Source organism: Sceloporus undulatus, chromosome 1, assembly GCF_019175285.1.
Source record: "Sceloporus undulatus isolate JIND9_A2432 ecotype Alabama chromosome 1, SceUnd_v1.1, whole genome shotgun sequence".
Lineage (NCBI taxonomy): Eukaryota > Metazoa > Chordata > Lepidosauria > Squamata > Phrynosomatidae > Sceloporus > Sceloporus undulatus.
In genome coordinates, this window is record NC_056522.1 from 312810812 (window position 1) to 312836691 (window position 25880).

Here is a 25880-nt window from a genome sequence, read left to right on the forward strand (position 1 = left end):
AGGGAGGGAGGAGCCTCTGTCTTCAGGCTAGCCCCTGATGGTACTGGGCCAGCCTTCTCTCTCCCTCAGAGGCCGAAAGATGACAGGGAGGGAGGAGCCTCTTTCTTCAGGCCAGCCCCTGATGGTACTGGGCCAGCCTACTCTCTCCCTCAGAGGCCAAAAGATGACAGTTAGGGAGGGAGGAGCCTCTTTCTTCAGGCTAGCCCCTGATGGTACTGGGCCAGCCTACTCTCTCCCTCAGAGGCTGAAAGATGACAGTTAGGGAGGGAGGAGCCTCCTTCTTCAGGCTAGCCCCTGATGGTACTGGGCCAGCCTTCTCTCTGACTGACCTCAACAAGCTGGGTACTCATTTTAGCAACCTCGGAAGGATGCAAGCCTGAGTCGAGCCTGAGCCCTTTTTGCTGGTATTGAACTTGTAACCTTATAGTTTTGAGTGAGTGGCTGCATTACAGGCATTTAACCAGTGCACCACAATTGGACTACTGTTCATTGGCTACTGTAGCTTTTTCCAGCTTCATTTTCTAAACTGTCTTCAGAGGCAAGCCCATATATATATCACATATTCCCAGCTCAACCATGAAATCCACTGGTTGACCTTGGACATGCTTTCAGCTGCAGAAGAAGGCAATTGCAAACGTCCTCTGACCAAATTTTGCAAGGAAACCCCTTGATAGGTTCTCCTTAGGGTTGCCATAAGTCAGAAAAGTCTTGAAGGCACACAGCAACAGCAACAGCTATCTATGATCTGAAGAAAAAAATGGCTTCATTCTGTGCTTTTTAGTTATCACCCAAAAGCCAAGATGCATCTAGTCTCCACCCCCACCCCAGTTTGTTGGCAGTCTTAGTTCAGGATAAATAATGAAAATATTATCATTATTAAATTTCTGTCCTTCCCAGAAACTCTCCTAAAATGACTTACAAAACCAAGAAAAGAGTGCTTGTGTTGTCCTGATCTGCAATCTCAGTCAGAAAACAACTTCTGCTTTCTCTGGTGTACTTAGGAAAACACAAAGAACGAATAGCTGTGGGTGGATTTCATCCTGATGTTCCGGGTGGGAAATGACTGTGGCTCTCTCTGCTTGAATATTGTAGTCTTGGCAAACAGGAGAAATGTCTGTTTGTCTTAATAGTACACACCTTGAATTGCACATGAAGGTTCTATCAGCAAGTTCTTTTGCTGATATTTGGTATTGGCAAAGCCCTGTGTTAGCAGACTAAAATGATAGATTCTGCCTTCCAGTGTACCTGTGGAACATAATGGATTGGCTGTGAGCAATTGGCTGTGGAAACAGAATATCTCTCCAAATCCAGTTTATCTGAACGATATGTGTATCTTTATACTATGAGCCAATGCCTCCCACTGTGTTTTATTTTTTTGCAAGACAATGCAGTGCAGACTGGTTTAATATATGTCAGTTGTGATTTATATGTAAAATGTTGGCATGTACATTTGAATGGATTCCAGCCCTTTGTTTATTAGTTACACATGGATTGGCAGTGGAGCCTGTGCCATGTAACAGGTACAGAAAGCACCTTGGCCAGATTGTCCAGGGAGTGAGGTCATCATTTTGGACATCAAGACTTTCAGGCATACTTTCTGATCAAACAAAATACCGTCATGAGGGGAAAGACCTTGAAATTCAGTGAGTGAAGAGTGAGAGGTAAAAAGAATGTGAAGGACATCACATTTTGTAGGCATGTGTTTTGGCTGGAGGGGATTCTTTTTAAAATGTTTATCTTTATTCATTATTTTGATTAGGACTCTCTTTTAATTAAAAATAGAGGATGGGGAAATCACATAAACTTAAATCTGTTAATAAATGTAAAAGCAGCAGTTGCAGGTAGTGGGGGATATGCTTCCTTGGTTTTTAGACTTCTGTGTACCTCTGGGACCAATTGCCATCTTAGAAAAGGCATCCCTGAAAAGACACCTTGAGTCCCTGTATTGAAAGGAAGGCGGGTTATAAATAAACATAACAACAACAACAACAACAACAATAATAAGCATCATCATCATCATCCCCTCTTATGTGGGAGGTAAAATTGCCCTGTTGGTGTAGTGGTTAAATGCCAGTACTGCAGCCTGTATTGCAGCCACAAGGTTGTGGGTTTGATCCCAGGGCTCCAGGATTGACTCAGCCTTGCATCCTTCCTTAGGTCGCTATAATGAATACCCAGCTTGTTGGGGGCAATTAGCTTACACTTTGTAAATCACTTAGAGACTACTTAATTCAGTATGAAGCACTAAGCAAATGTAATGTTTTTTTAAAAAATTACATGGTCATATTTAAATTAGCTATATGTTAAAAACTGTTTTGCAATTAAACTGAGTTGATCAAGAAGTTTTTAAACAGACCAATCTACATTGCACTGAAGGCATTAGTCCCCTTAGGAGTTAGAGTATGGTGCTCTTTCCTTTAACACCTTGCAGCCTTTAGAGGCTCCTACCTCATTTTGCTGAAAGGAATGATTAAACTTACCTGCAAATGTCTGCCTAATATCCTCTATTATTATAGGACTGATGGGGGGAAATTGAAACAAACAAGAATAACCTAGGAACAGTAACAGAGTTGTGAGGTTTTATGTTTTATATTTCATAACCCACATAGAGAAGGAATGTTTGATAAGAAAACAAACCTTGAGTGGTCATCTTAGCAATTAAAAAAATACCAGTGACAAACTGGTACCCTTTGCAGCCCTTTTTAGGGTAAAGTGACATTCATCCCCAAATATTATCAATGACGTCAAAGACAGGACATACCTGTTTAAAAACTCTAACTTCCACTTACCTTCTTTCATGTTCTAATTAAAATTCATTTCACAGTTAACATAACAGCATACATGAGCTGCTACTTCTTTTACTGCCATTTCTGATTTCCTGCCCTTAAGATTTCTGGTGTCTTCTGGTGTCCAGTTCTTGGAGAAATGGCATAGTCTTTGTCAGTCAATTGCCACTGAACTGTCTTGTGGGGATGGGGGTGGTGGTGGAGGACAGATCAGTTTCCATTCATGGTTCACATTTCTTTCTTCCTGGTTAGCTTTCCTTAGTTGTCAGAAATTTAAGGAAAGAGCTGAAAGAGGTTTATAGTGTTTTTCTTTTAAACAGAATATTTTTCCCACAAGAGATGTTTTCCCCTACTTGACCTGTAAAAGGGAGGCTACTCTGCCATCAAAAACTGTCTTGTGCTGCAGTATACATATCAGTAAATTTCTGGAGGGGAGTTATCTGAATGTGGATCACACAAATAGCCCTGCAAGGTGTTGTCAAGGCAGGTGCTGCTATAGCCTGGTACCACAAGGCTTCTGCCCTTAGAGGTAAGGGCAAAGTAATCTATTTTCCTGTTCTATTTGTAATCACTGTGCCCAAAACCATGCCTCCCCTCTTCAGTCAGGACTTGTTGACATCAGTGGGAGTCCTGGATATGTAGAGGAATGTGCCATGAAGAGGTAATTATGTATTTCCTCCCCTTGGATTAACCACATGCTAGCCATTTCCATCTCCATATTGCAGTTTCCAGAATGGGAGTGGTGATAAATGGTGCAGAAAAAAGAATGTTGGAAATTTTGGTATCAATAACCCTTTGGCTTTCTAATGAGTCAGACAGAATCTTCTAAATATTTTTGGTATGCTCAGTCATTTAATGATACAGTGCATGGGTGGGATTTGTACAGCTCTCCAGACCTTTTTTGTCTTGCAACTCCAGGCATTCCTGACCTTTGCCAATGCTGGCTGGTGCTATTGAGAGTTGCAATTCAACAACATCTGTGGGGCTGCAGAGTCCCAAATGTCTGTACTGCAATATCATTTGAATAGGTACTCAGAGCTTCACCATGCCATTGCTTTGATATAGCTAGTTCCATCATGCCATTATATTCTTTCTTATTAAAAGTAAGTTTCCAAGCTCTAATTTGGGGATATGAAAATAGATATGAGTAAACAATGAAGAAACCATATAGGTGAAGTAGCTAGAGAAATTTGTCTTGGTTATGAGGATAATTAAAAACTACCCTGCTGGGGAGAGAGAGAAACAAAAGAACCTTACATAAGATTAAACTTCCATATTTAGAGGCAGTCCCAAGAATCTACTATGACGATGTCTGGCCAATTTTAATTATCTAGATAGCTGGGTAGACCCTTTTTATCAAATATTGACCATAATTTGACAGATCATTATTAAATCTACCATTTGAAAATTAGCAAAGATACACTGACATAGCCATCAGTATATGAAGGGATTTTATAGCACCTTTGAGACTAACTGGAAGAAAGAAGCTCTGGTAGCATGAAGTTTAGTAGACTTGAGTCTGTGATTTGCCATCATGCAACAATTTTGCATTGTTCCATTCTGGCTGCTAACAGGTAAAAAAAACCACAAAGCTGTCTGATGATGGATCTTACCATGATGGATCCCTGCTTGAAGTAATCTAAACCAGTACCATACTTGGTTCTAGAACAGTGGTGTCTAGCCATTTTCCGGGCTCTGATACTAAAGAGCAGAGAGGTCACCTGCTTCATTCTCATGAACACTCCAGAAACTTAAAGATTCATGCAAAGGAGATTCTTTTGCTTTGCCACATATTGTGTTAGGATGTTTAAAATGTTAAGTTTAATAATTATCTGCTTCTTTTTAATATCCTGTATAGTATACAGAAATACCAAAGACAGGGACATCTGAGAGATTGTGGCTCTTCTGTAGAAATCTTACATGCTGTGGGAATAAATCACATCTTAGAATTAAGAACCAGGTGTGGATTTCATCCTACCTCAATTGGCAGATTTTTTTTTAATGAAACTTGTTTGGATACACATTACAGGTCTTTTATGGAAGATAGTGGTGCAAGCTTACTTAGTCTGATCATATGCAAAATACAAGTAATGGTTTTACTCACTGTAAGAATTAAGAAATGATTGGCAATTTTTTTTTAAAAAAATCTTGTATTAGCACTGTTAATAATAAGCACATCCAGCCTAACATGGACATGTTATATGTTTCCTTTTTAGGGTTATCACTGTCACATTAGCTTGAAAAATATATTAAACTCAAAAGTCTAAATACACCTTTGTTATAAGATCAGAACATTGATACTTTATTGTTGTTGTTTTCATTATCCCAGGACCTTCTAGAAATGGAGATGGAGAATCTGGCTATGTAACTGCAGCACTGGGGAATACTTGGAGTCATAGTGTGAATACAAGATTCATCTTGCAATATCTGGATTCACACACACGACAGGTGAGGAACCCAAGAAGGCTTGTTACCCTTACAGGTTCTGTTTTAGGTCCAGCTAACCCATTCTGCTTGGAAAAGGTGCTCTTACATTGTAATTCTGGTGTTAGTATTAGTAAATATGGGTAGAAGCACTGTGGGGAGGGGAAGAGAAGCAGAAGAGTTTTTTGTGGGTTTTTCGGGCTATGCGGCCATGTTCTAGAAGAATTTCTTCCTGACGTTCCGCCAGCATTTGTGGCTGCCATTCTCTGAAGATGCCAGCCACAGATGCTGGTGAAATGTCAGGAAGAAATTCTTCTAGAACATGGCCACATAGCCTGAAAAACCCACAAAAAACTATGGCTGCCGGCCATGAAAGCCTTCGACTTCACAGAAGCCGAAGACTTTACCCTTTGCTCCACCTTCCCCCACTACAAATCATCATTCAATGCAAAGATTGTTCTCAGAAACCGGTTTCCCTTATCCCCACAATTGCTATATCAGCAAAGGGAAGACATAGCCTTATTTGTTTGTCAAACAATAAAAGTTGGCAATTAATAGCAGAAGATTCAAGTATAACTGCCTTTGTTCTCCTGTGTTTGCTTCCATGCGCTGTTGTGTAAATACTAGTGTTTGTAAACTGTTATCAGCTGTCTTGGTTTGGCACATGCATTGTTTCATCTCCACATTTGCAGCTGGGGAAGATGTGGAGTCATTCTTACTGCCCCTCATTTTTTTCCAATGTTATGGGGATTCTCTACCATTGGAAGAGACTTATTTCCAACCTGCCTTCTTTTTTAGTCTGACACCTTCAGATTCCTGAGGTAGCTATTTCTTCTACAGGTACATAGGCGTACACATGTGATGGATGAAAAGATTACATAGGAAAACTAATATATTCATCTGTGTCTGGGAAAGAACATCTTAGCTTTAAAAAAAGCTGCAATATGTGTTTGCACATACATATAGTGGTCATATATATTCAGTACATCACAATCAGTAATTCCATTCGCTGGTTCAAAATCTTCTTTCAGAATATAAATAACCTTCATTTTAGCCTTTTAGAATTTAGATTATTATTAACTGGGAGGGTGAATGTTGAGATTTTATCCTATGCTGTGCAAGTGGATTTCCACTTGTCCAAAGATCTTTCCCATCCTTTGTGGCAATCCCCCAGACTCTTCCCTGATGGTCAGTCCTTCAAGAGAATAAATCACATTTTGAGGGGGGGGGGGGAAGATGCCATTCTGCCAGCAGACACAATTAGATTTGATCCTTTGCTGTGTTGTAGCAGTTCCAGGCATAGACTTTTAGGTGCATGAACATAATTTTGTTTTTCCTGTCAGTTAATGGAAATATTTGTTTTACATTTTATGAAATGAATGTTTATCTTTTCTAGCTATTTATGAGTAGCGTTTTTGTCATCTCCATCTGCCAACATAGTTTTTCCTTCCTTCCAATAGGCTGTAAAAATCTCTCAGGAGTAAAAATACAGCCACCAATGTAATAGGCAGCTCTCACAAATTCAAGTGATATCTTTGAAAACATTTTAGTGGGTGGGCCTGGGTTGGAGGAGATTTGAAAAGTCCTGGGAAAAGAGTGGGAAACAAACAAACTAACTAACTAACTGTAAGATACAGAAAGACAAGATGCAAGCATACATCTTTCCAGTAAGCATATTACTGAATTTTCTGTATTTGGCATATGTAATTGAAGTTTTACTATCACTGAATGTAATTTTTCATACAGCTTTAAATCTCAGCTTTACTAATAGCTTTGTCGATGCATAATGAATTGTTCTGCACTCTTTGATAAAGAACATACACTATCAAAATTATAAGGTGTTTGTGGCTGCACAAGAGACAGAGACATCCTGAATCCCAAGAGAAGTTATTTTACTGCAGCTAGTGGGGTTTAAATTTTACTGTCTTTTTTTCTCAGTCCCAACCTGGTCAAGAAAGTCATGGCCTCTGCCTTCACTGTGGGTGGAGCCCCTGAGGAGTCTTCAGGCTCAGATGCTTTTGTTCCAAATATTAATGGTTCTTCGTTAAGATTTGGTAGATATTCATTGAGTATGGTCAGATACCCCTTGGAAGGGTGGCAAAGGAAACTATTTCCTTTTTTACATGTGTGTTACAGGCAAGAGTTGAAAAAAGATTCCTCCTGCCCCCCCCCCAGGAATATTTGGGATTAAAGAAAAATGTATCAACCCTGTTCAAGTATTACTGGATTGAAGAAGCAACGTGAATGTGTTGTGTAGATACATATTAAGTTCTGCCCCCAAGGTTGCTCACTTCCTCTTTGCTCTTCTCATGTTAAGGAATGACCTCTTCAGGGGAGTCTCATTTTATGGGTCAGAACCCTGAGTTCCCACTCTTCTAAATTATACATGAAGCCTTGTACAGTGCTCTAAATTGTACAGGGATTTTTAAAAAATAAACCTCCCTTTTTTCATAGGAGGAGGCAGGTGACCTTGAGGCTGAGGCTAAACAAACAGCTCCACAGAATCCTTGCTGCTTCTTCATGCACCTAAAACACGAAGGGAGCTATTGTCGATAAATGTGTCAGGAGCTGTAGATTAGTCACCTTCCCATGTTGTAAGACCAAGATTCCCCTGGCCTGCTAATGCCAGACATAACTTTCTGGGTGTCCTTGGTTACAGACCAGCTGTCTTTGCCCTTGTCTGATTAGAACTGTATAAATAGTATCCTAGCTTAACTACGGTCACATAGACATAATCTTGAGTGATGGCAAGGGACAGTTATGCTGAAAACTTTTATTTCCTAGTCTAAATTTATTTGTATGTTAAATGATGTTTTTACCCATTTTTGCAAGCCCTTTCTTCCACTAAATAGAACACTAGGTGAAAAACACATTGCATGTTCTGTGCATTTATTTATTAAGACTGTACCATTTTAAAAAAAGATCTAGTTTCCCCCAGTGACTCAAATGTGATGGTTGCAGTGGGCCTAGAAATCAAAATGTGTAAGAATAGGAGGGAGCAAAGGACGTTTTTGATCTAATGTTTGTAGGGGTGTATTACATTAACTGAACAGCTATACTTAAAATTGCAGGTAGAACAAAAGTAAGAAGAGAGAAGGGGAGCAGTGGCATCTCTAGGGTTGGTGTCACCCGGTGCAAGAATTCATGGTGTCAAACCCCCCCCCTCCATTGACCTCCTGCTGTTTCACACCATACAGAATCCTTAGCAATGCTTTTTTGCACTAATGTTATCTGTAAATCATAATTCCCATATACAGTCCTCCCTCGGTTGTCACGGGTTTCGAACCTGCCTCCACCACTTATACGTGAAGGATGAACAGAGGGGGAAATAATGGGGTGCGTGCCTAAGGCGCGCGCACACTCCCACAGCTGCACGCCTATATTCAAGCCTACTTTTTGTCCTACATTTTTCCATACATTTTCTGCTAGTTTTGTGGAACAGAATTATGGCAATCCTATTCTCAGCTGGTTGTAACTTCAGAGTTACAGAAGGAATACTTTTGGTTGATGGTAGTGACATTGATTTAATCAAGCACTGATAGGATAGGATCTGGACAATCCCATGGAGTTTGGGATAGGATGAGATGTTGGAAAATACAATGGGGGCTATCAAAGAGATTGGCTTGTGACTTTAGGCTGACCGACTTCTTTGTCTTTGACCTTCAAAAGGAAAGGCACATGGCAGGATTGGGGAGCAGCAATATTCACAGCCATTAAGTACATGGCTCCTTTACGCATGCCTCATGTCTTGTGACCACTCATGAGAAGTTCACTTAAAGATCATCATGATCTTTTAGATATAGCAGCTACATTTCTATAGCACTTCATGCTGAACTAAGTAGTTTTCAAGCTAATTTCCCCCAACAAGCTGGGTATTCATTTTAGCATCCTTGGAAGGATGCTAGGCTGAGTTGACCCTGGAGTCCCTGGCTGGAATTGAACTCACAGCCTAGTGGCTACAGTACTGGTATTTAACCACTGTACCACCAGGGTTAAATGACAGGCTCATATTTTTTTGGCCTCTCTATAACTGCTATTATAACAGAATACAACAAAATATTTGTACCCCAAAATAATGTGGGTATTCAGGATGTACAAACAATAGGATGTTTCTTGGGTAATTTTTTCCCTTTCCAATTTAGCTGCAAATACTCGATTTTTTCCCTCTCTTTTCCTGATTATATTTACACCTCTGCTTCTCCTGCCACTTGTGCATGCAAACAGAGCATTGGTTTCAGCCTCCATTCTGCAGGGAAGTGTGACTTGTACTTGGGCTATAGGCTTGGCTATCAGCCAGTGTTAATTTATCATTTTTCTACCAAACTATGCAAAAGCCTTGGGAGCTTTAAATTTTGCATATGTGCAGAGTGGCAGTGAAGAAATGAGACATTCTGAGTCTGAATCAAAGTCAAAAGACTATCTACCACAGAGTAGGGGAACGATAGCCACCAAAGCCATTTTTGATGTTCCCTGGGTTTCACATTACAGTATCTCCTTATTTTTTAAAAAAGTTTTGTTTGTTTGTTTGTTGTTTGAAAAAAATACCCACAAATGCCTCCCATGTACATAAGGAAGTATGGCAGAAGTTTTACCACAAAGGTGGAGGGAAGGCTAGACTATTTTATATCCATGAGAGGTCTTTTTGAAAACAGCCATTGGTGTCTACTAGGGGTTGACTTCAGGACATACACACACACGCACACACTGTAGATACCAAAATTCACTGACTCTCAAGTCTAATTAATAATAAAACTTTATTTTTTTTACAGTAGGCCCTAGGTATCCTCTGGGGTTTGGTTCCAGGTCCCCCATGGATAACAAACTTAGTGGATGTTCAAGTCTCATTAAATACAATGGTATAGGAAAATGGTGTCCCTTATAAAATGGCAAAGTCAAGGTATGCTTTTTGAATATATATATATATTTCAAACCATGGGTGCTTGAATCTGTGGATAAAAAAAAATCCATAGATATGGAGAGCTGACTCTATATACATTGACATGCAGTAGTAAGATGATGCCCCTTATATAAAATGGTAAAATCAAATTTGTTTTTTTAGAATGCTTCTTCGGAATATTTTCAAGCCATGGATGGTTGAATCTTGAAAGCAGAATCCATGGATGTGGAGAGCTGACTATCTTGTGGTTATTCCTTACCAAAAAAAATTAAAATAGCTCTACTCCAAATTTGGAAAAACCAGCTAATTTTGAAAGCAAAGATTGGAATGTATTTCTTCTCCTTTCCAATAAATATAAAAATATATTGAATGGCATGTTGATTTGAGATAGCCATAAGTGGCAAAGGACAACATGGTCTTTCTGTGGCAGCTGAGTCTCAGGCCCTTTATTATCCCTTTGATTTGCTTGCCATCAAAGTGGCTCATTTACTCAAATAGCTGCCCCCCTCTTTTAAAAATGTTTGCTGTCTCTTTGTTTGTGAAGCACTGGTAGAAATATTGGTGCAGGAGAGGCAGGAAGAATCAAAGAAACAGATTTAAAGTGCTATATCTTGGCTGAAGAGTTATGTGCACAGTATGTTTATTCATTATGTTGCTCTTAATCAGGACTCAGTCCTCCTAATGGACATGTGTGGGATGTATGCATAAAGCAAACATTGGCAGAAAATTGCAGTAGGATTGGATTTATGTCTTTTTTCCAGAAAGGATTTTATAGAGGAAGAATGTTTATTTTACACTCTCTGATATTACTCTATTGAGCATTCAGATATCAGTGCTGATTTCTTTTGTAAGAACTATGGTAAATTAGAAGCTACGCTAAATGAAATGGAAAAAAAATGATACAGTGACTTTATAGCATCAGGTACCTCTACCAATTTTCCCTAGTAATTGTTTGTGCCATGGGTGTGTGTATAATTTATATCAACAAAATACACTGTTTTGGTAAACTTGACAATGTTCTATCCCCAGCAGAGAAGCCAAGATCTGGGAGATTTATTTCTTAGAAGTTAACAACATTTTCTTGTAGCAATATCCTAGAAATAAAAAACTAAATAACACCTGAATGAAGTTAATACTAATTAATAAAATGAACATCAAAGATAGAAATGAAAAGCACTCTACAGTCCACCAAAAATAGTATCATTTCATATTATGTCAGCCATCTATTACATGTACATGGCTCCTAGATAAATATCTTCTCCTTTCCTTCTCTCTCTTCTTCTATTTCCATTCATCTTATCCTCTTTATCCTCTTTTTTTTTCTCCATTGCTACCCATATTTCTTGTTTACATTTGTCTTCTCCCTCCTTACCAATTTTTTTCTTTTCTGTCACTCTCTTTCTTCTGTTACCACCACTTTCCCTAACTAAAAGCAGTGTTTGCAAATGTGTTAAAAAACTACACTGTGAAAAATGTGCATCTCTCCCCCCAAAACAGTGCAGAATTTGGAAAACTTCATTTCATACTAGTAAAATGCTTTCTTGTTTGACTTAAAAACCAACAGATTGCAATATATTCTCTGAACAACTGTGGTTGTTGCTTAATGTATCACAATATTATCATCAAGGGGCATTCCTTTTAGCATCACTAGAGGCTTCCACCTGTAACATCACCCTAAGGATCTATCCCTAAGTCCTAGCTTTGGACTCAGATCATTTACTGACCTAGCAACCCTAATTCAAATAAATGCTGGAAGCTAATGCATTTGACGCAGAGTTGCAGGTGCAAACATTTGTCCTCTACCAACATAAATGCTGCTACATTCTGAACCATCTCAAGCATCTTGATTGTGTTCAAAAGCAGCCCTGTATGCATTACAGTTGTCTAATCTGGATATAACCAAGATACAATTAATTGAGGCTAAATCTGGTATGGGATCATAGATGCATCAAACTAACTTGACAAAAAGGCACTCATTGCCAGGTCTGCCACCTCTACATCCAGAACTCTTCTTAAATCTGTAGCTTTTTAGACTGCATTGCCATCCAGCATTGGTTGAGCCTCATTATCTAAAACAATTATCTTCCCTTCACATTGATTACATTGTAACCCAAACCTCTGGATGACTTCTTCTGGTGGTTACCAATAAATATTAAAATATATGTTTTATGCTAAAAACCAGTGCTTTGGGTGAAAATATTTATGGTATTGTCTACAGCTTGGATAAATCTTGGCTAGAGTTTGGAACTCTTGTTAGTTTCGTTTAGATATGTGTGTAAGAGGGTGGCCACTGCCCTTCATAAAAAAGTGAGGGGGAGAGACACTGGTAACATTTCTTTCATGCTTATCACAATAGCTGTCAACCTGTCATCACATGATAACTCCCAAGTATTTATGACTTTTGAGAAAGCACTATAGAACAGTTTCCTGGAGATTACAAACTAGCAACTTAGATACTGATTGTCTGACATTTACCAATGCCCAGAAGAAACAAAATGAGAAGTGCTGCATATTGACTGACAAAAGCTCATCAAGTTGTGATGGAGGGGCATAGACAGAGAATAGGTAGCCGTAAATATCTTTGTTCTGTTGTTATTGTGTGCCTACAGGTCGTTTTTGACTTACAATGATCCTAAGTCAAAGCTACCACAGGGTTTTCTTGGCAAGATATGTTCAGAGAGGGTTTGCCATTGCCTTCCCCTGAGGCTGAGAAGGTTTGATGTGTCCAGATTCATCCATTGGGTTTCCATGACCAAACAGAAATTTCAACCCTGGTCTCCCGAGCTGTCATCCAATGCTAAAACCACTGCATTGGCTATGTAAATATTTTTAGCCATATGTAACAACCAATTTAAAAATTTCATGTACAGTATTTAATTAATTAACAATATACATTATACAGGCATAGATAAGTTGCCACTGGAAGTCCCCAGATGCTTGGACTTGGAAGTTTTTTGAAGTGTGCAAAGAAGAAAACTTGAACAATTTTAGATTTGTTGTTGTTTTCTCATCTAAAGTGAGAGTACAGTAAAATTTGCATCCTGAATAATAATTTGATGGATGAATTCTATCCTGCTATGCTTTGTTTTGTTCTATGGATCAAGAAGTATTGCTGATGTATCTTGTCCTTTAGTTTATCTAACTCCCAAGCAAGGCATCTGTTATATTTGTATTATAATGGTGCTGAACAATTGAGGAACTGAAGAATATGTTTTTTTTTCTTCAAATGACATATACTAGCAACCAAATCTCCAATCATGTCAAGTTAGAATGATGTTGGTAAAACACAGGCCAAACAATGTAAGGCTGTGAGAACAATGCTGTGGTTAGTTTGTCCCCAATGTATGTATTTAACCATTGATAGAGAATGTCTTATGATCAGTTACCTGCAACAGGTAATTAAAGGTGTACTCGTGATAAAGTTTATCTGTGTTGCTAGGCTTTGAAGCAGGGATCTTTCCATTTGTTGCTCTTTATAAATCACTGTGTACATGAATGATACCATACAAATCCTCTTCCACTTCCTGGAGGACAAGAAATTACAATTGGAAAAAGTCTTTCTCAACAGAAAGCATAATGCAAATACTTTGCATGCTGTCTAATGTCTGAGTGTTGAACTGAGTGAGTGGGAAAGTGGGGGAGAGCAAACAAGGCAAGAAAATGTCATCATGAATTTCTGGAGAAGGGGCCACTTCAGTGGCTTATGTTTGTTCATCTTGCTTCTGTTTATTCTGATCCCTACCTCCTGAAGTGTTCTTGTGTGGGATATACTCAACACAAATGGTGCCTGTGTACTGTCTGCACTAATTGGACAGGATTTATGGCCCACTTCTCATAAAGTGCCCCAAGCAACCATTGCTGCTGTTCTATAAAATAGGAGGGAGGAAATCCCTTTCTAAGCAGCTTCCGTTGGACAGGATTTTCTCATGGAGAAGGGAGAGGTATGTTGCATTTAGACTGCTCCATAAAGAGTGTTATTGAATTGTGACCCACTAACCTGGTTTTAATTTAAAAAAAAAAAACCCTCTTCAAACGTACTACTCTTTGGTGGTCTGCCTTTTTCCACTACTACACAGAATAAGTGGTCAGTCTTCTTATTTAGGGACAAATTTTGATTCATGGATTATGAGCTATGTCTCCCAGTATGCAGTGTGAATTCACCTAACTTTATTAAGAAATACCACCAGCTTCTGACTACAACAGAAGGAAAAATACACAAGAGTATTTCCTTGTATATTGTTGTTGCTCTATGCTTCCAAGTCATTTTTGCTTTATGGTGACCCTCTGGGCATGTTATTACTTCCTTAGATCCAGACAATATACGCCTGTTGATACAGTCTAGAATTGGCTTTCTTGGCCACTGTTGACTCATGTTTAGCTTGTGGTCTAATAAGACCCCTAGATCTTTTTCACTTGTACAGTGGGCCCTTGGTGTCCACTGGGATTTGGTTCCAGGATACCAAAATCCATGGATGCACAAGTCCCATTAAATACAATGGCGTAGTAAAATGGCTCCCTCACAGTAGCCTACTATGGCTGGAATCCTGTTAAGTGGCACACTGGCATAACCACCACCATTCCTGGTTGCACTAGTGTACTTACCATAGTTTTGTGGATATTGAAGGGAACCTATACCTCTTGCCTAGCTTCAGTGACAATCAGCAATGCAGTGCTGTCTCCCTGGCTACTGGCAAATATGTGCTTAGGTACATTCTGGTACCTGAAGGGATGCAGTGGCTTAATGGTTAAGACACCAGTTCTGATGACTGGAAGATCGGAATGTTAGCAGTTTGAGGCCCAGGTGCTGCATAATGGAGTGAGCTCCTGTCACTAGTCCCAGCTTCTGCCAACCTAGCAGTTCCAAAGCAAGCAAATGCAAGTAGATGGATAGGTACCACTTCTCAGTGGGAAGGTAACAGTGTTCACTGCAGTCATGCTGGCCATATGACTACTGGAGCAGTCATCAGACATTGGCTCTTCGGCTTAAAAATGGAAATGAGCACCGCCTCCTACACTTACAAATAGACTTACAACTAGACATTAATGTCAAGGGACTACCTTTACCTTTACCTACATTCAGGTACATTCTGGCTTAACTGCTCTATTTTCCCCAGATGCCTTGGGCAGCCGCCCTCCACATCCACTCAGTTGCCAGGAATTGATATATGTAGGGAGTTGCAGAGCCAGGGGAGAAAGACACAAAAGAGAAGTCTCCACTCTACCCCACTATCCCTGTCCCCACAGTCACTCCATAAGAAAAGGTTCAGAGTAAACTATGAATTAATATAATCTTCAAATGTTTAGTTCTGGCTGCTAAATGCAATCCCTAACAAAATAGCTGGAAAGAGTTTGTTGTTAGGATTTGCTGTATCTCCAGAAGAAGGGAATTCTTCCAGTGTGGGGTAATACAGAGATTGGTCCCCTATGTTCATACTAGTCATTAAGGTACAAATTACATTTCCAAGAGACAGCGCTCTAAGTTGCTCACAGGGGACTCCAGAAGAAAAGAGATGGTGTGTTGTACAAGAACTAAAAGTTCAAAACTAAGTCAATACAAATTTTGGAGAACTGATGTAATACACTCCTGGTGATGTAATATTTTCTTATCCAGTTGCAGCTTCCAAACTGTCCTTCAGGGTAGGTGCTACATACAACTTATTATAAATGTCAAGGTTATTAAGGCAGCGGGAATGAATGAGAGTTGTTAAATTCAAAACAATCTGACAATCCAGGTGCATTGCTGGATCCAAGAATACTCTTAAGACAATATGTATTTTGGTGAATAGGGGAACCAAAGCCTTATAATTGACAGGTGCTCATACTTTCTTCAGGTCACTGGGCTTACTAACCTATTTTACAATCAAGTCTTGCATAGATTCAGCTAAGCAAGCTTCCAGAGCCTTGGGGTATTTGAGGAAAGAGATGCAACACAGTGACAAAATGGACTTTGTCCTGCAAAGACTCCTGGGCTCAGTTACTGAAATCTTCAACTAGGGCTGGGAATGGCCTCTAATTGAAAGCTTGAAGAGCCGTTATTGATAACACTGAGCTAGATGAACAAATGCAATTTGGGTAGCTTCCTATGTTCCTCCTTGTATTCCTAACTATAGCTAGCACTTGAAAGGTTGGATTCTAGCTTTTTTATTTTCACTTTGGGATAGGGAAATATTTGCCTGTATGCTTTTATGCTAGAACATCAGATTAAACTTCTAAATGTTTAAGAATATGCAAGCAAACAGGGGAAAATTAAGTTTGTTGAACTGATGCAAAACTCAGCTGAGTTGTTTTCCCCATTGGCTCTTTTCCTGTTTTCTTGAAGCAGCTGAAAAAACAAATTTTCTCCATCTACAGTAAGAATGGAGACTCTGGAATAAGGATTGTCTGTTTCAGACATTCGGCATGATCAAACAAAAGATTTGTTTGCTTTGCAGTGTTTTTATTAGAACATGAATTCAATTGAAAATTCAAAGTTATTTGCACCCTTTCTTGAATGACATTGCTTATTGAATGCATTTCTTCTCACTGTACTCTTCTGTGCAAATATAGGGACAAAACAGACAGTCCCAAAGGAGCGGCTTGCCGCTGCCCCTTTTAGCACTGGATCAGGGCTGCCACTACCGCACACTGCAGCCCCACTGCAATGTGGTGTTTTTCCAGACCCCCCAAAGAAGCAGCAAAATGCTCCTCCTTTTGGAGACAGAAAAAGGGCACCTTTGCCGCCACTGTGGCACTTTCTAGCACTCCTTTTGGCATGTTTCATCTGAATGCCACACCAAAGGAGCGCCATAACGCCACCCACCATCTGGTCGGTTTGTTGTTGTGATGATGGCTTGGGGGTGGAGTTGGGGTGTGTGTCATGTGGCCCCCACTCCATGTTGATGCTGACCCTTTTGGACGATCTGTTTAGCCCTATAGTTGCAAAATTACATAATTAGAGAGTTTAGCTTGAATTTAAATATTACCCATCTGAATGTTGTACAGTTTGCTTTGAATAAGTAGTTTACAAATGTCATTGTTAACAATAACATTATTTGTCATAAAAGCAAAGACAATGTAGCAAATTTAAAAACTTTTTAAATGGAGCATGTATAGTTATTTTTGTGGATTTTGAGTTTAAGGCTTTGTTTTCTTTGGCCTCTGTTCAGTCCCACATGTGGATTCTGAGCTTGCATAGAGCAACAGTATTCTAAAATGCTAGACAAGGAGATGGGATACAATGGGTGCCTTGGCCAGATCCAGCTATGGCACCCCTTCTTGTCTGCCTCGATCCTTTGGGAGAGGCGGGGAAACACAAATAAATTATTATTATTATTATTATTATTATTATTATTATTATTGCCATGGCAGCAGCCAAGGGAGTTGCCTGATCTTGCTTTGCAAGCATTGCACTACCATCTGTTGCTTATGGCTAACTTTCTCAGAACTGTGTGTGTGTATGCACATGCAGATGGGTCTGTATGCATACGTGTGTGTGTGTGTGTGTGTGTGTATGTGTAACCCTTAAAGATCATTCCAGAAGAGGAACTGTTGTTGTTTTTGGGAGACATTGAGGAGATAGAAGGCTACCCACTGCAGCTACGACTCACTACATGCAAATGAACACTACCCAGGGTCAGGGGGTTTCCCCACAGACAATGGATTGCTTATTAAATAGATACACATATCCTCCCCCCTGAGGCCTTGCAATGAACAACAAACTAACACACATATTAACATGTAAATCACTTCCTCCCAACCAAGGGTCACACAATTATATATACACCCCATAAATGCCAGGAATAAATTCTTCCAGAACGTGGCCACATAGCCCGGAAAACTCACAGAAAATCATAGAACAATGCTCAAACCACTTCACCATACTTGCTCTTAATGTTGGAATAAAAGTGCAATATGTTTAGCCACATAACCAATGATGAGAAATGCTGGGGCCTGTAATTAAACAACATTTGGAAGACTACATGTTAATGCCTCAGCCATGGAAACCCACTGGGTGACTTTGGGCAAGTCACACTCAGCCTCAGAGGAAGGCAAAGTCAAACCTCTTCTAAACAAATCTTGTCAAGAAAACCCTGAAATAGGTTCTCCTTAGGGTCTCTATAAATTGGAAAGAACCAAAGGGACCACAACAACAGCAACAACAAGTGTTCTGCTGTGGTTCTTAAGGCACTTGCTGGTTTTCCTTATCATATGCATCACAGCATAATATGCTATTTGTATGGACACAGCAGCTGAATCACACCAGTTAGTGTAACTGCATACTTCATTAAACAGGATACTAGATGTACTATTTTTCTCTCACCATTTCCAGTAATAGAATACCATCACAGTTTAATTGTGGTTAGAGGATTTCAAAGCGGTAATTGCAGCAATCAGTGCCACGTGACAAACTGACTTTTCCAGAAAGCGCTGCTTTCTGGTAAAGCCTTCCTCCTTGCCACAGCTGAGTGTGTATTTTGAATTTAAAATCTCAATTTCATCATACCATGGAACTCTCCCATGATTCCAGAAAGCATTCTATAAGGATATTTTTGCCAGTGCAAAGCAGCCCCATGAACTAGTGTGACAGTCATTCAATGTTCCCTCTGGTTATAATAAATTAGGAGAAGCCTTGCTCCAAAGAGAAAGTTTGTGAAGTGCACAGTTGCACTTCCAGTTCTTAGGAATTTATTTATTTATTTATTTATTTAATATCTCACCTTTCTCCTAAATGTAGGAGCTCAAGGCAGCTAACATAATTTTAAACAATACAAGTTATAAACAATACAAAACATTAAAATATTGATATAGAATTTCAAAAACAATTAAATTTAAAAAGTTAAAAACATTACACATCAAAATTTAAAATGTATTAAAAAATTCTATCCAAAGCTCTGTACAAACCTTACACAGCATTTAAAGATCAACCTGTGTCAGTTTGAGAAGACTTGGTGGCATAAGAATGTTTTTATCTGCCACCGAAAGGAAAACAAGGTTGGGGCCAACCTGGCCTCTCTAGGGAGGGACTTCCAGAGCCTGAGAACAGCCACTGAGAAGGCCCTATCTCTTGTTCCCACCAAATGAGCCTTCAAGGGGAGTGTAACCCTGTCTAACACAGGCTGAATCCCTGTTTCCGGATTTGCCTTTTGACCTGGAGACCTAGGTCTTATCTGGATTAAGCTTCAGCCCACTTGATCTCATCCATTCCATCACAGCTACCAGGCACCAGTTTAGCACAAGAACAGCTTCACTGGAATTAGATGGAAAGGAGTGATAGAGTAGGGTATCATCAGCATACTGGTGACACCTTACTCCAAAACCCCATACAACCTCTCCCGCTGGTTTCATATAAATGTTAAATAGCATAGGAGACAACACTCAACCTTGAGGGACCCCACAAGCCAATGGCAAAGGAATCAAGCAGGAATCCCCAAGTACCATCCTCTAAGAATGCCCCTCCAGGAAAGAATGGAGCCACTGTAGAACAGTACCTCCAAGCCCCACCTTAGAGAGGCGACTGAGAAGGATACCATGGTCGATGGTATCTAAAACCGCCGAGAGGTCCAGCAGAACCAACAGGGACACAGTTCTCTTGTCTAGTTCCCTGTGTAGGTCATCTACCAAGGTGACCAAAGCTGTTTCTGTCCCATAGCCAGGCTTGAAACCAAACTGACATGGATCTAGATAATCCATCTAATCCAGTAACAGCTGGAGCGAAGAAGCCACCACATGCTCCAGCACTTTACCCAAAAATGGAAGGTTGGAGAAGAAGTCTTACTACAGCCTCCAGGTGTGTTGGCACCCTGCCTTTCTGTAAAGAGGCATACACTATGCCTACAATACTCTCTGGTTACAACAACAAGAAATGGCCTTAGACTTTGCACAATGTGTGACTGACTAAGCAGAAAACTACCTGCTGGGTATACTGTAGTGTCTCAAGTCTTTGACAACCCCTTGGTTTTCTCTGTTTTAGGCAGGTAGCAGTATCCATCCCTTGATGAAGTCTCTTTGGCTGAATATCTTGGCAAAGGTGCTCACATTGTGGACATTAATGTGTTAGATATTAAGCAAAAGGCTGGTTGTATATATTTGTTTTAGGCTGTGATAAAAAGAGGCAGCAGAAGCAAACTTTTCTTCTAGGTTCAGTGGCCTAGACTGCATGTGGCCTGCCAGGACTTCCAACATGCCCCCTAAGAACCCCCAAGTCAAATGTAAACCAAAACAAAACAGAAAAGGGCCATTTCAGACTTAAAACAGGCCTGGTAGGGTTGAAATGCCAAGCACACATACTCACTTATGTGTGTGTGTGGGGGGGGGGGGAGGAAATCTAGGAGAAAGTATTTTGATTTGGTGTGGCTTGCTGAGTTACAAGAAGAAGCAGAAATGGTCCCCAGAGCTGCCAGAGTTAGCCAACACTGTTCAGCTTGGTGTTTCCAAGTTGAACCCGCCTGGTGGTTGAGTTTGACTAATGATGGAACTATGTAACTAAATGGTTAATGCCAGAGTCTGTATGAATGCTTCAGTGGTACATTGTTTATACTGGTCAAGTTTACTGAAGTGTTCCTCAGAAGATCCATGCAAGACAAATGCAGTTTTGTTTTATGTTTACATCTCCACTGTCATGGATCTACTGCTTGAACACCATGTTTATACTTCCACCTACTGCTGATACAATTCCAGAATAACACATTTTGATGAATTCACTAGAGAATCATTGCAATTTCATTTGTTCTTACTTCTGCCAGGTAATGAAGGTTGAAATGTCCTCCTTTATGCAACTCTGCTGCATGACACCTCTTAAAGAGAGAGAACATGATACACCCAGTGATATCCCCACTCTTGGGTGAAGATTCTTGTATCATCTAGTCAGTTCAGTTAGCCAGGATTCGAGGAATGAGAGTTAGTCAATCAGTTCAAAAGTCAAGGGTTCCAACAAGCAGAATCATCAGTTCAAAGTCTAAAGGTCCAGTCCAGGAAGTCAGGCCACAAGAGAGTCCATGAACAGGATGCTTTCACCAGGGAAGTCAGTTACCCTCTGACAAAGGTTCTGGCATTCTTCCCAGACTTTTAACTCTAGTTCTCACTGGTGCAGCTGTTCCCTGCTGTTTGGCATTTGATATAAATTCTTTGTGATTGACGCCGAGCTTCCTCCTCCGAATCTCCAACTTCTTTACAGGGCATGACACTAGGACCAGTCACAATTTCTTCTGTCATTGGAATGGGCTTAGTCTCCCTTGTGTTCCAGCTTGTACAAACCCAGTGGCACATGATCCTAATGCTAATGCAAGCCTTGCCCCCTCCTGCCTAGGTTTCAGGTAGACTGTCTACCTTTTTGGTTTTTGAAAACTGTACCATGAAGGTTTATTAATACAAACAGTAATCACATAAAAACAACAGAAAACACACATCTGTTCCATATGTCATTGCAAACTAGTTAATTTAGAGCCTAGCTTGTTGGTTCTGAGCACAGTCAACTTCTGCTCCAAACTGGTTGAGTTCAGTTTGGACAGGATGTTTGTGTGTACAATGCACTGCATCCTAAAATGGTTTCTTGAGGAATGAAGGACAAAGTGTTTTGTCTTAAACCATCTTTAGTGGTTGTACCTGGTGGAATGGAAATTCCAGCATCATGCCGTCTATGTCAATCTGTTTGAGTTTTGTTTTGCCACCTGGCACTTTAACAAAGATACAGTTGTTTCCTGCAGTTGTTACAAGGCAGAATTATATGGGCTAGGGCTTTATAAAGTATAGGTTTGAGAGCCCTGGTTTTCAAATACTTTAAGGAAAAATATGATTAAAAATCAATGGGTTTTAATAGTGTGGAGATTCTGGAACAGTTCACCTATGAACTCTGTGCTTATTGAGTAACTAGAGAACAGATACTTTTACCCCCAGATTAAAAACTGTAGCATTGCTCAATCAAATGTTAATCTAACAACCATTTCTGAAGGTGCTCCTTCTTAGGGAAGACCATCACCTTTGTTTTGGAATTGTTAATGATCAAATCCTCCTGACTGCATGCCTTACTTAGTTTATTTTAAAAAGAGAATACAAATAAAAAGTGACAATGCAATAATCTCAGCATTTTTGACTGATCATCCACACCCATCAACTATATAAATGGTATAGCAGATGGCATGCTAAATTGTTTGATGGCTCTAAATTTTGACATATAAAAATAATCTTATAAAGACTTCTTCTTTTATATCAGCAAGCTTCCTTTTGTAGCAGATTCTGAGTATTCCCCATATAGTGTTGCTACTTAAGAACCTACAAAGGGAATTTCAGATTATCTGAATGCCTTCAGCTGTACTTCAGGGCAACCAAACCCTTTGGTTTGTAAAACAATACTTTAAACATCAATATGTTATTTGGTATGCTAGCAATAAACTTAAGATCCTTGCATCTGAACTGTGTTATTTAATGATCAATGGGAAATGGCAGAATATTTCATGGAGCAAAGTTCATAATAGTTACAAGATGCATAACTGGAGAACTTTAATCTTGAGACACTAGAATGACCATGACAGTGCTGTTTGCAGTCTTTGTGATATTTTCTAAATATACATGTACATGTATACATAAAATAAAGAAAGTGGTATGCTCTGCTGTATTTTCTGGGTCTTGGTGAAATGGGCATGACATCACTGTAATTGAAAGAGAGCTATGAAAGGAACCAGAATGTGCTTTGGATCAGCAGCCTTGTTAAATGGTGCCCTAAGGGCTACAAAGTTGGAAATGCCACTGTGAAAACCACGAACTGGGAAATTGCTTTCCAGTTCCTTTCCCTTTTTTTCCTGAGGCAGAAATGAATGAGGAAATCTGCTTCAAATTTGGATTGTGTGTCAATGAGTCCTCAGACCTTGATGAACTGCCAGCGTCCATTCTGGAGTTTCTGTATGTGAATCATAATACATGCTGGTTACATGCACTTGTATTGGCCTTACAGTGCAATATTTTATGCCATGGGTGCTTTTCAGAAACCTCAACCAGTCGAAGTGCAAGCTTTGGCTAGTTTATGTTAGAGATTACTCTTCTTTCTTAATGCAAAGACCTCTTTGTGCTCTGACATAGTTCCTCTTCTCTCCTGTGTTTGCTGAGACATACAGATCAGCCAGGCATTTGGAACTTTGCCTGTTCATACTGGAATTTATACAACTAATGTTCAAAGACTGTGGAAGTTTGGAAACTTTAAATCTGTATTTTGAACATAAAGAACTAAGACACATTTTTTAAAAAATAAAAGAAATGTTAGCATAAAGTCTTTGTAGCACTCCTGTGAGATAATATGCTAGAATATTTGTGGCTGGAGTTGTTGGCTTTTACTGCAAATTGCAACTGTAATGAGCACACCAAAGGAATTACTGTTTGTTTTGTCTTTGTTTTTGCAGCTTCTGGTTGCCAAATCCCCCTCTGCACCATTTACATCTTTCTTATATGTGATTGAAAAATCCGGTTTGGTTCTCCAAGGTAAAGGTATGAAGTGAAAATGAGTTTTGTTATACTTCTCTTCAGCATTCTGAAGTAATACTATTCCAGGAACTCTACACTATGTATTACACTGCATTATTCTCTCAAGACATATTTTCTGTGGGCTCATTCTTTCTGCATAAACAGTATGGTTTATTTCGGATATCAAAAGCCTTGATTTGTTTTGTTTCAGATACTCAGCCAAGTTATAGCTCTGTGAAGATGAAAGAGGGCTCTTAAAGCCATATAGGCATTTTCAAATACCGTGTATTGTTTCCCCCTTTACCTGTGCAAGAAGATTGGGAATGGCTCTTGAGGATCACACATTTCTCTCCCTTGCTTTATTCACCATAAGTAGAAAGTGATACCTACACTAAGTAACCTGCTTAGTGTTTGAACACTGATCACTGGAAACACCTGAGTGGTCAGATAGACCTCACGTTCAAATAAACATGAGTTTTCTGTGTTCAGGTGTTACTTTCTGTGCTAAGAGGTACAGAATACTAGGGGATTGCTTCTGTGATTGTCTATTGCAGGAGTCCAACCAAGAAACTGTGAGTTTTTTGGTTGTTGTTGATGAGAGAATGGAGTAGTGGTAAAGAAGTGTGCCAACCCAAATTTCTGCCCATTCTCATTGCATTTAGTCATGGCTGGGAGAACATAACTTGCAAAAAAGACTATGTTTAGATTCCTTGGGCCAGCTGAAAAGGCAAGCAAGAACTGCCTAAAAGAGAGAATGTGTTTTTCTAGAGGAAAGTCTGTAGGGAGAAATCAGGTAAAGGATGGTATATGTACCGTGGTGACAGAAGCACATTTTAGTGTGAATGAATGGGCTCTGTTCCACAGTCTCACTGCAGAGGCAACATTTCCATTCATTCTTTATTATGTGAGGTCGTCAGTGTCAGGAGGAGTGCACATTCAAAGTATGTGACAAGGGAACAAGTGGATATGTGTGGGAACTGGTGAAGAACAACAGCTGTCTGAAAAATGGAGTTGGGTGTGGGGAAAAGGAGGGGAAGTCCTGTCATAACCCTGTTAACCAGGAGGTTTAAAAATCTCCTGCTATTTGAAATCATACCTGAAAACTATTTTATTTCAAAGGACAGGAAGAAGCACCTTAGAACAAATCCATATTGGGTTTTTTGAGGCAGTGGGTAGTTTTTTAATAAAAAAAAGTTCGATGCTTTGCAGGCAATTCCTTTTGCCATCCCTAGGGGATTAGGAGGTGGGAATAAAGCTAAAACTCCAAGTTGTTTCCCCCCTTTTGTTCCTATGGCCTGGTGGTTAATAAAAAACCCGGCAGGAGCGGATGGCTAGTTAGGGATTTGTCCGACTGCTGTTTGATGCAGTTTAAGGAGCTCCTTTGCTATTGTTACAGTTAAAATGGAAAGCAGAACTGTTCTCCATTTGCAAAAAAGTTTCCAGCAACCTATTAACATGGTAATGCTGCCTCATTCAGAGAAGTGCATCAAAATCCCCTTTGTTGATGTAAATTGCTGCTCTATTGCCTGATCTCTTTGGATCTCATGGTCTAGGTACAAGCACAGAAAATTGTTTAGTGAGATGGGTGGAGGGAAAACCACACCTCTTATATCATCTTAGATGATCACCAAGCGGGCCAAGAGCACTGCAGTGGGAGACTTCTGAGCCATTGTAAACCTGAAGTGCTCAGTGGTGAAAAGAATCCAATTATTTAGTGGCTCTTTTATTGCTGCTTTCACTCTTGAGAAATGCTGCTCTACAGTTTGAAGACAAGGATGGCTGGTCAAAGGGTTCAGTTAGATTTTGAACCGTGTTTCAAGCACATTGTCCAAACAAGGAAAAATAAAAGCAAATCTCAGTGGGGCTTACATGCTTGATGAGACTCCTGAGTTTAAAATTCTGATTTTTTATGATTTATAATATACACAAGAGAAGAAATCAGAAGCCTGAATTTGCATTTTGTCAATTATATCCTCAAATACAGATCTCAATTTTTTTGTCACTGAATTGTATAATGGTACATAAATGATGGTAGAAGTGCATGTTTATTAAACCTAAAACTCTTCTGAAAATATGAACAAGCTAACATATTTATATTTGTTCTTTCTGTGCCTTGTTTTATGAGGCTAAACACCCAGGTTCAAAGGTGTCTTTTCTGTCAGAGATATGAGCCTTAGTGCACATCACACATACAAGAATTGGAAATCACTTGGACATCTGTTTCTATTTCATACATGCATTTTCCAGCAGTGCCTTTTCTTCATTCAGCTGACTGATGTTGATTCTGTTGATGGTGTATAAGTCAGAGCAGTACACTTCCACCCCATTTTATCATAGATGGTTAA

At 39.6% G+C, this 25880-nt stretch overlaps 1 protein-coding gene across 1 annotated transcript in view; it reads left to right on the top strand.

Annotated features, from left to right (window-relative positions):
• RAD51B (RAD51 paralog B) overlaps positions 1-25880 on the top strand; it is a 449375-nt gene that overhangs the window by 210705 nt on the left and 212790 nt on the right. The window contains exons 7-8 of the mRNA XM_042459821.1: positions 5116-5234; positions 23475-23553. Of these exons, the coding sequence (XP_042315755.1) occupies positions 5116-5234; positions 23475-23553 (198 nt within the window). The remainder of the gene's footprint in view (positions 1-5115; positions 5235-23474; positions 23554-25880) is intronic.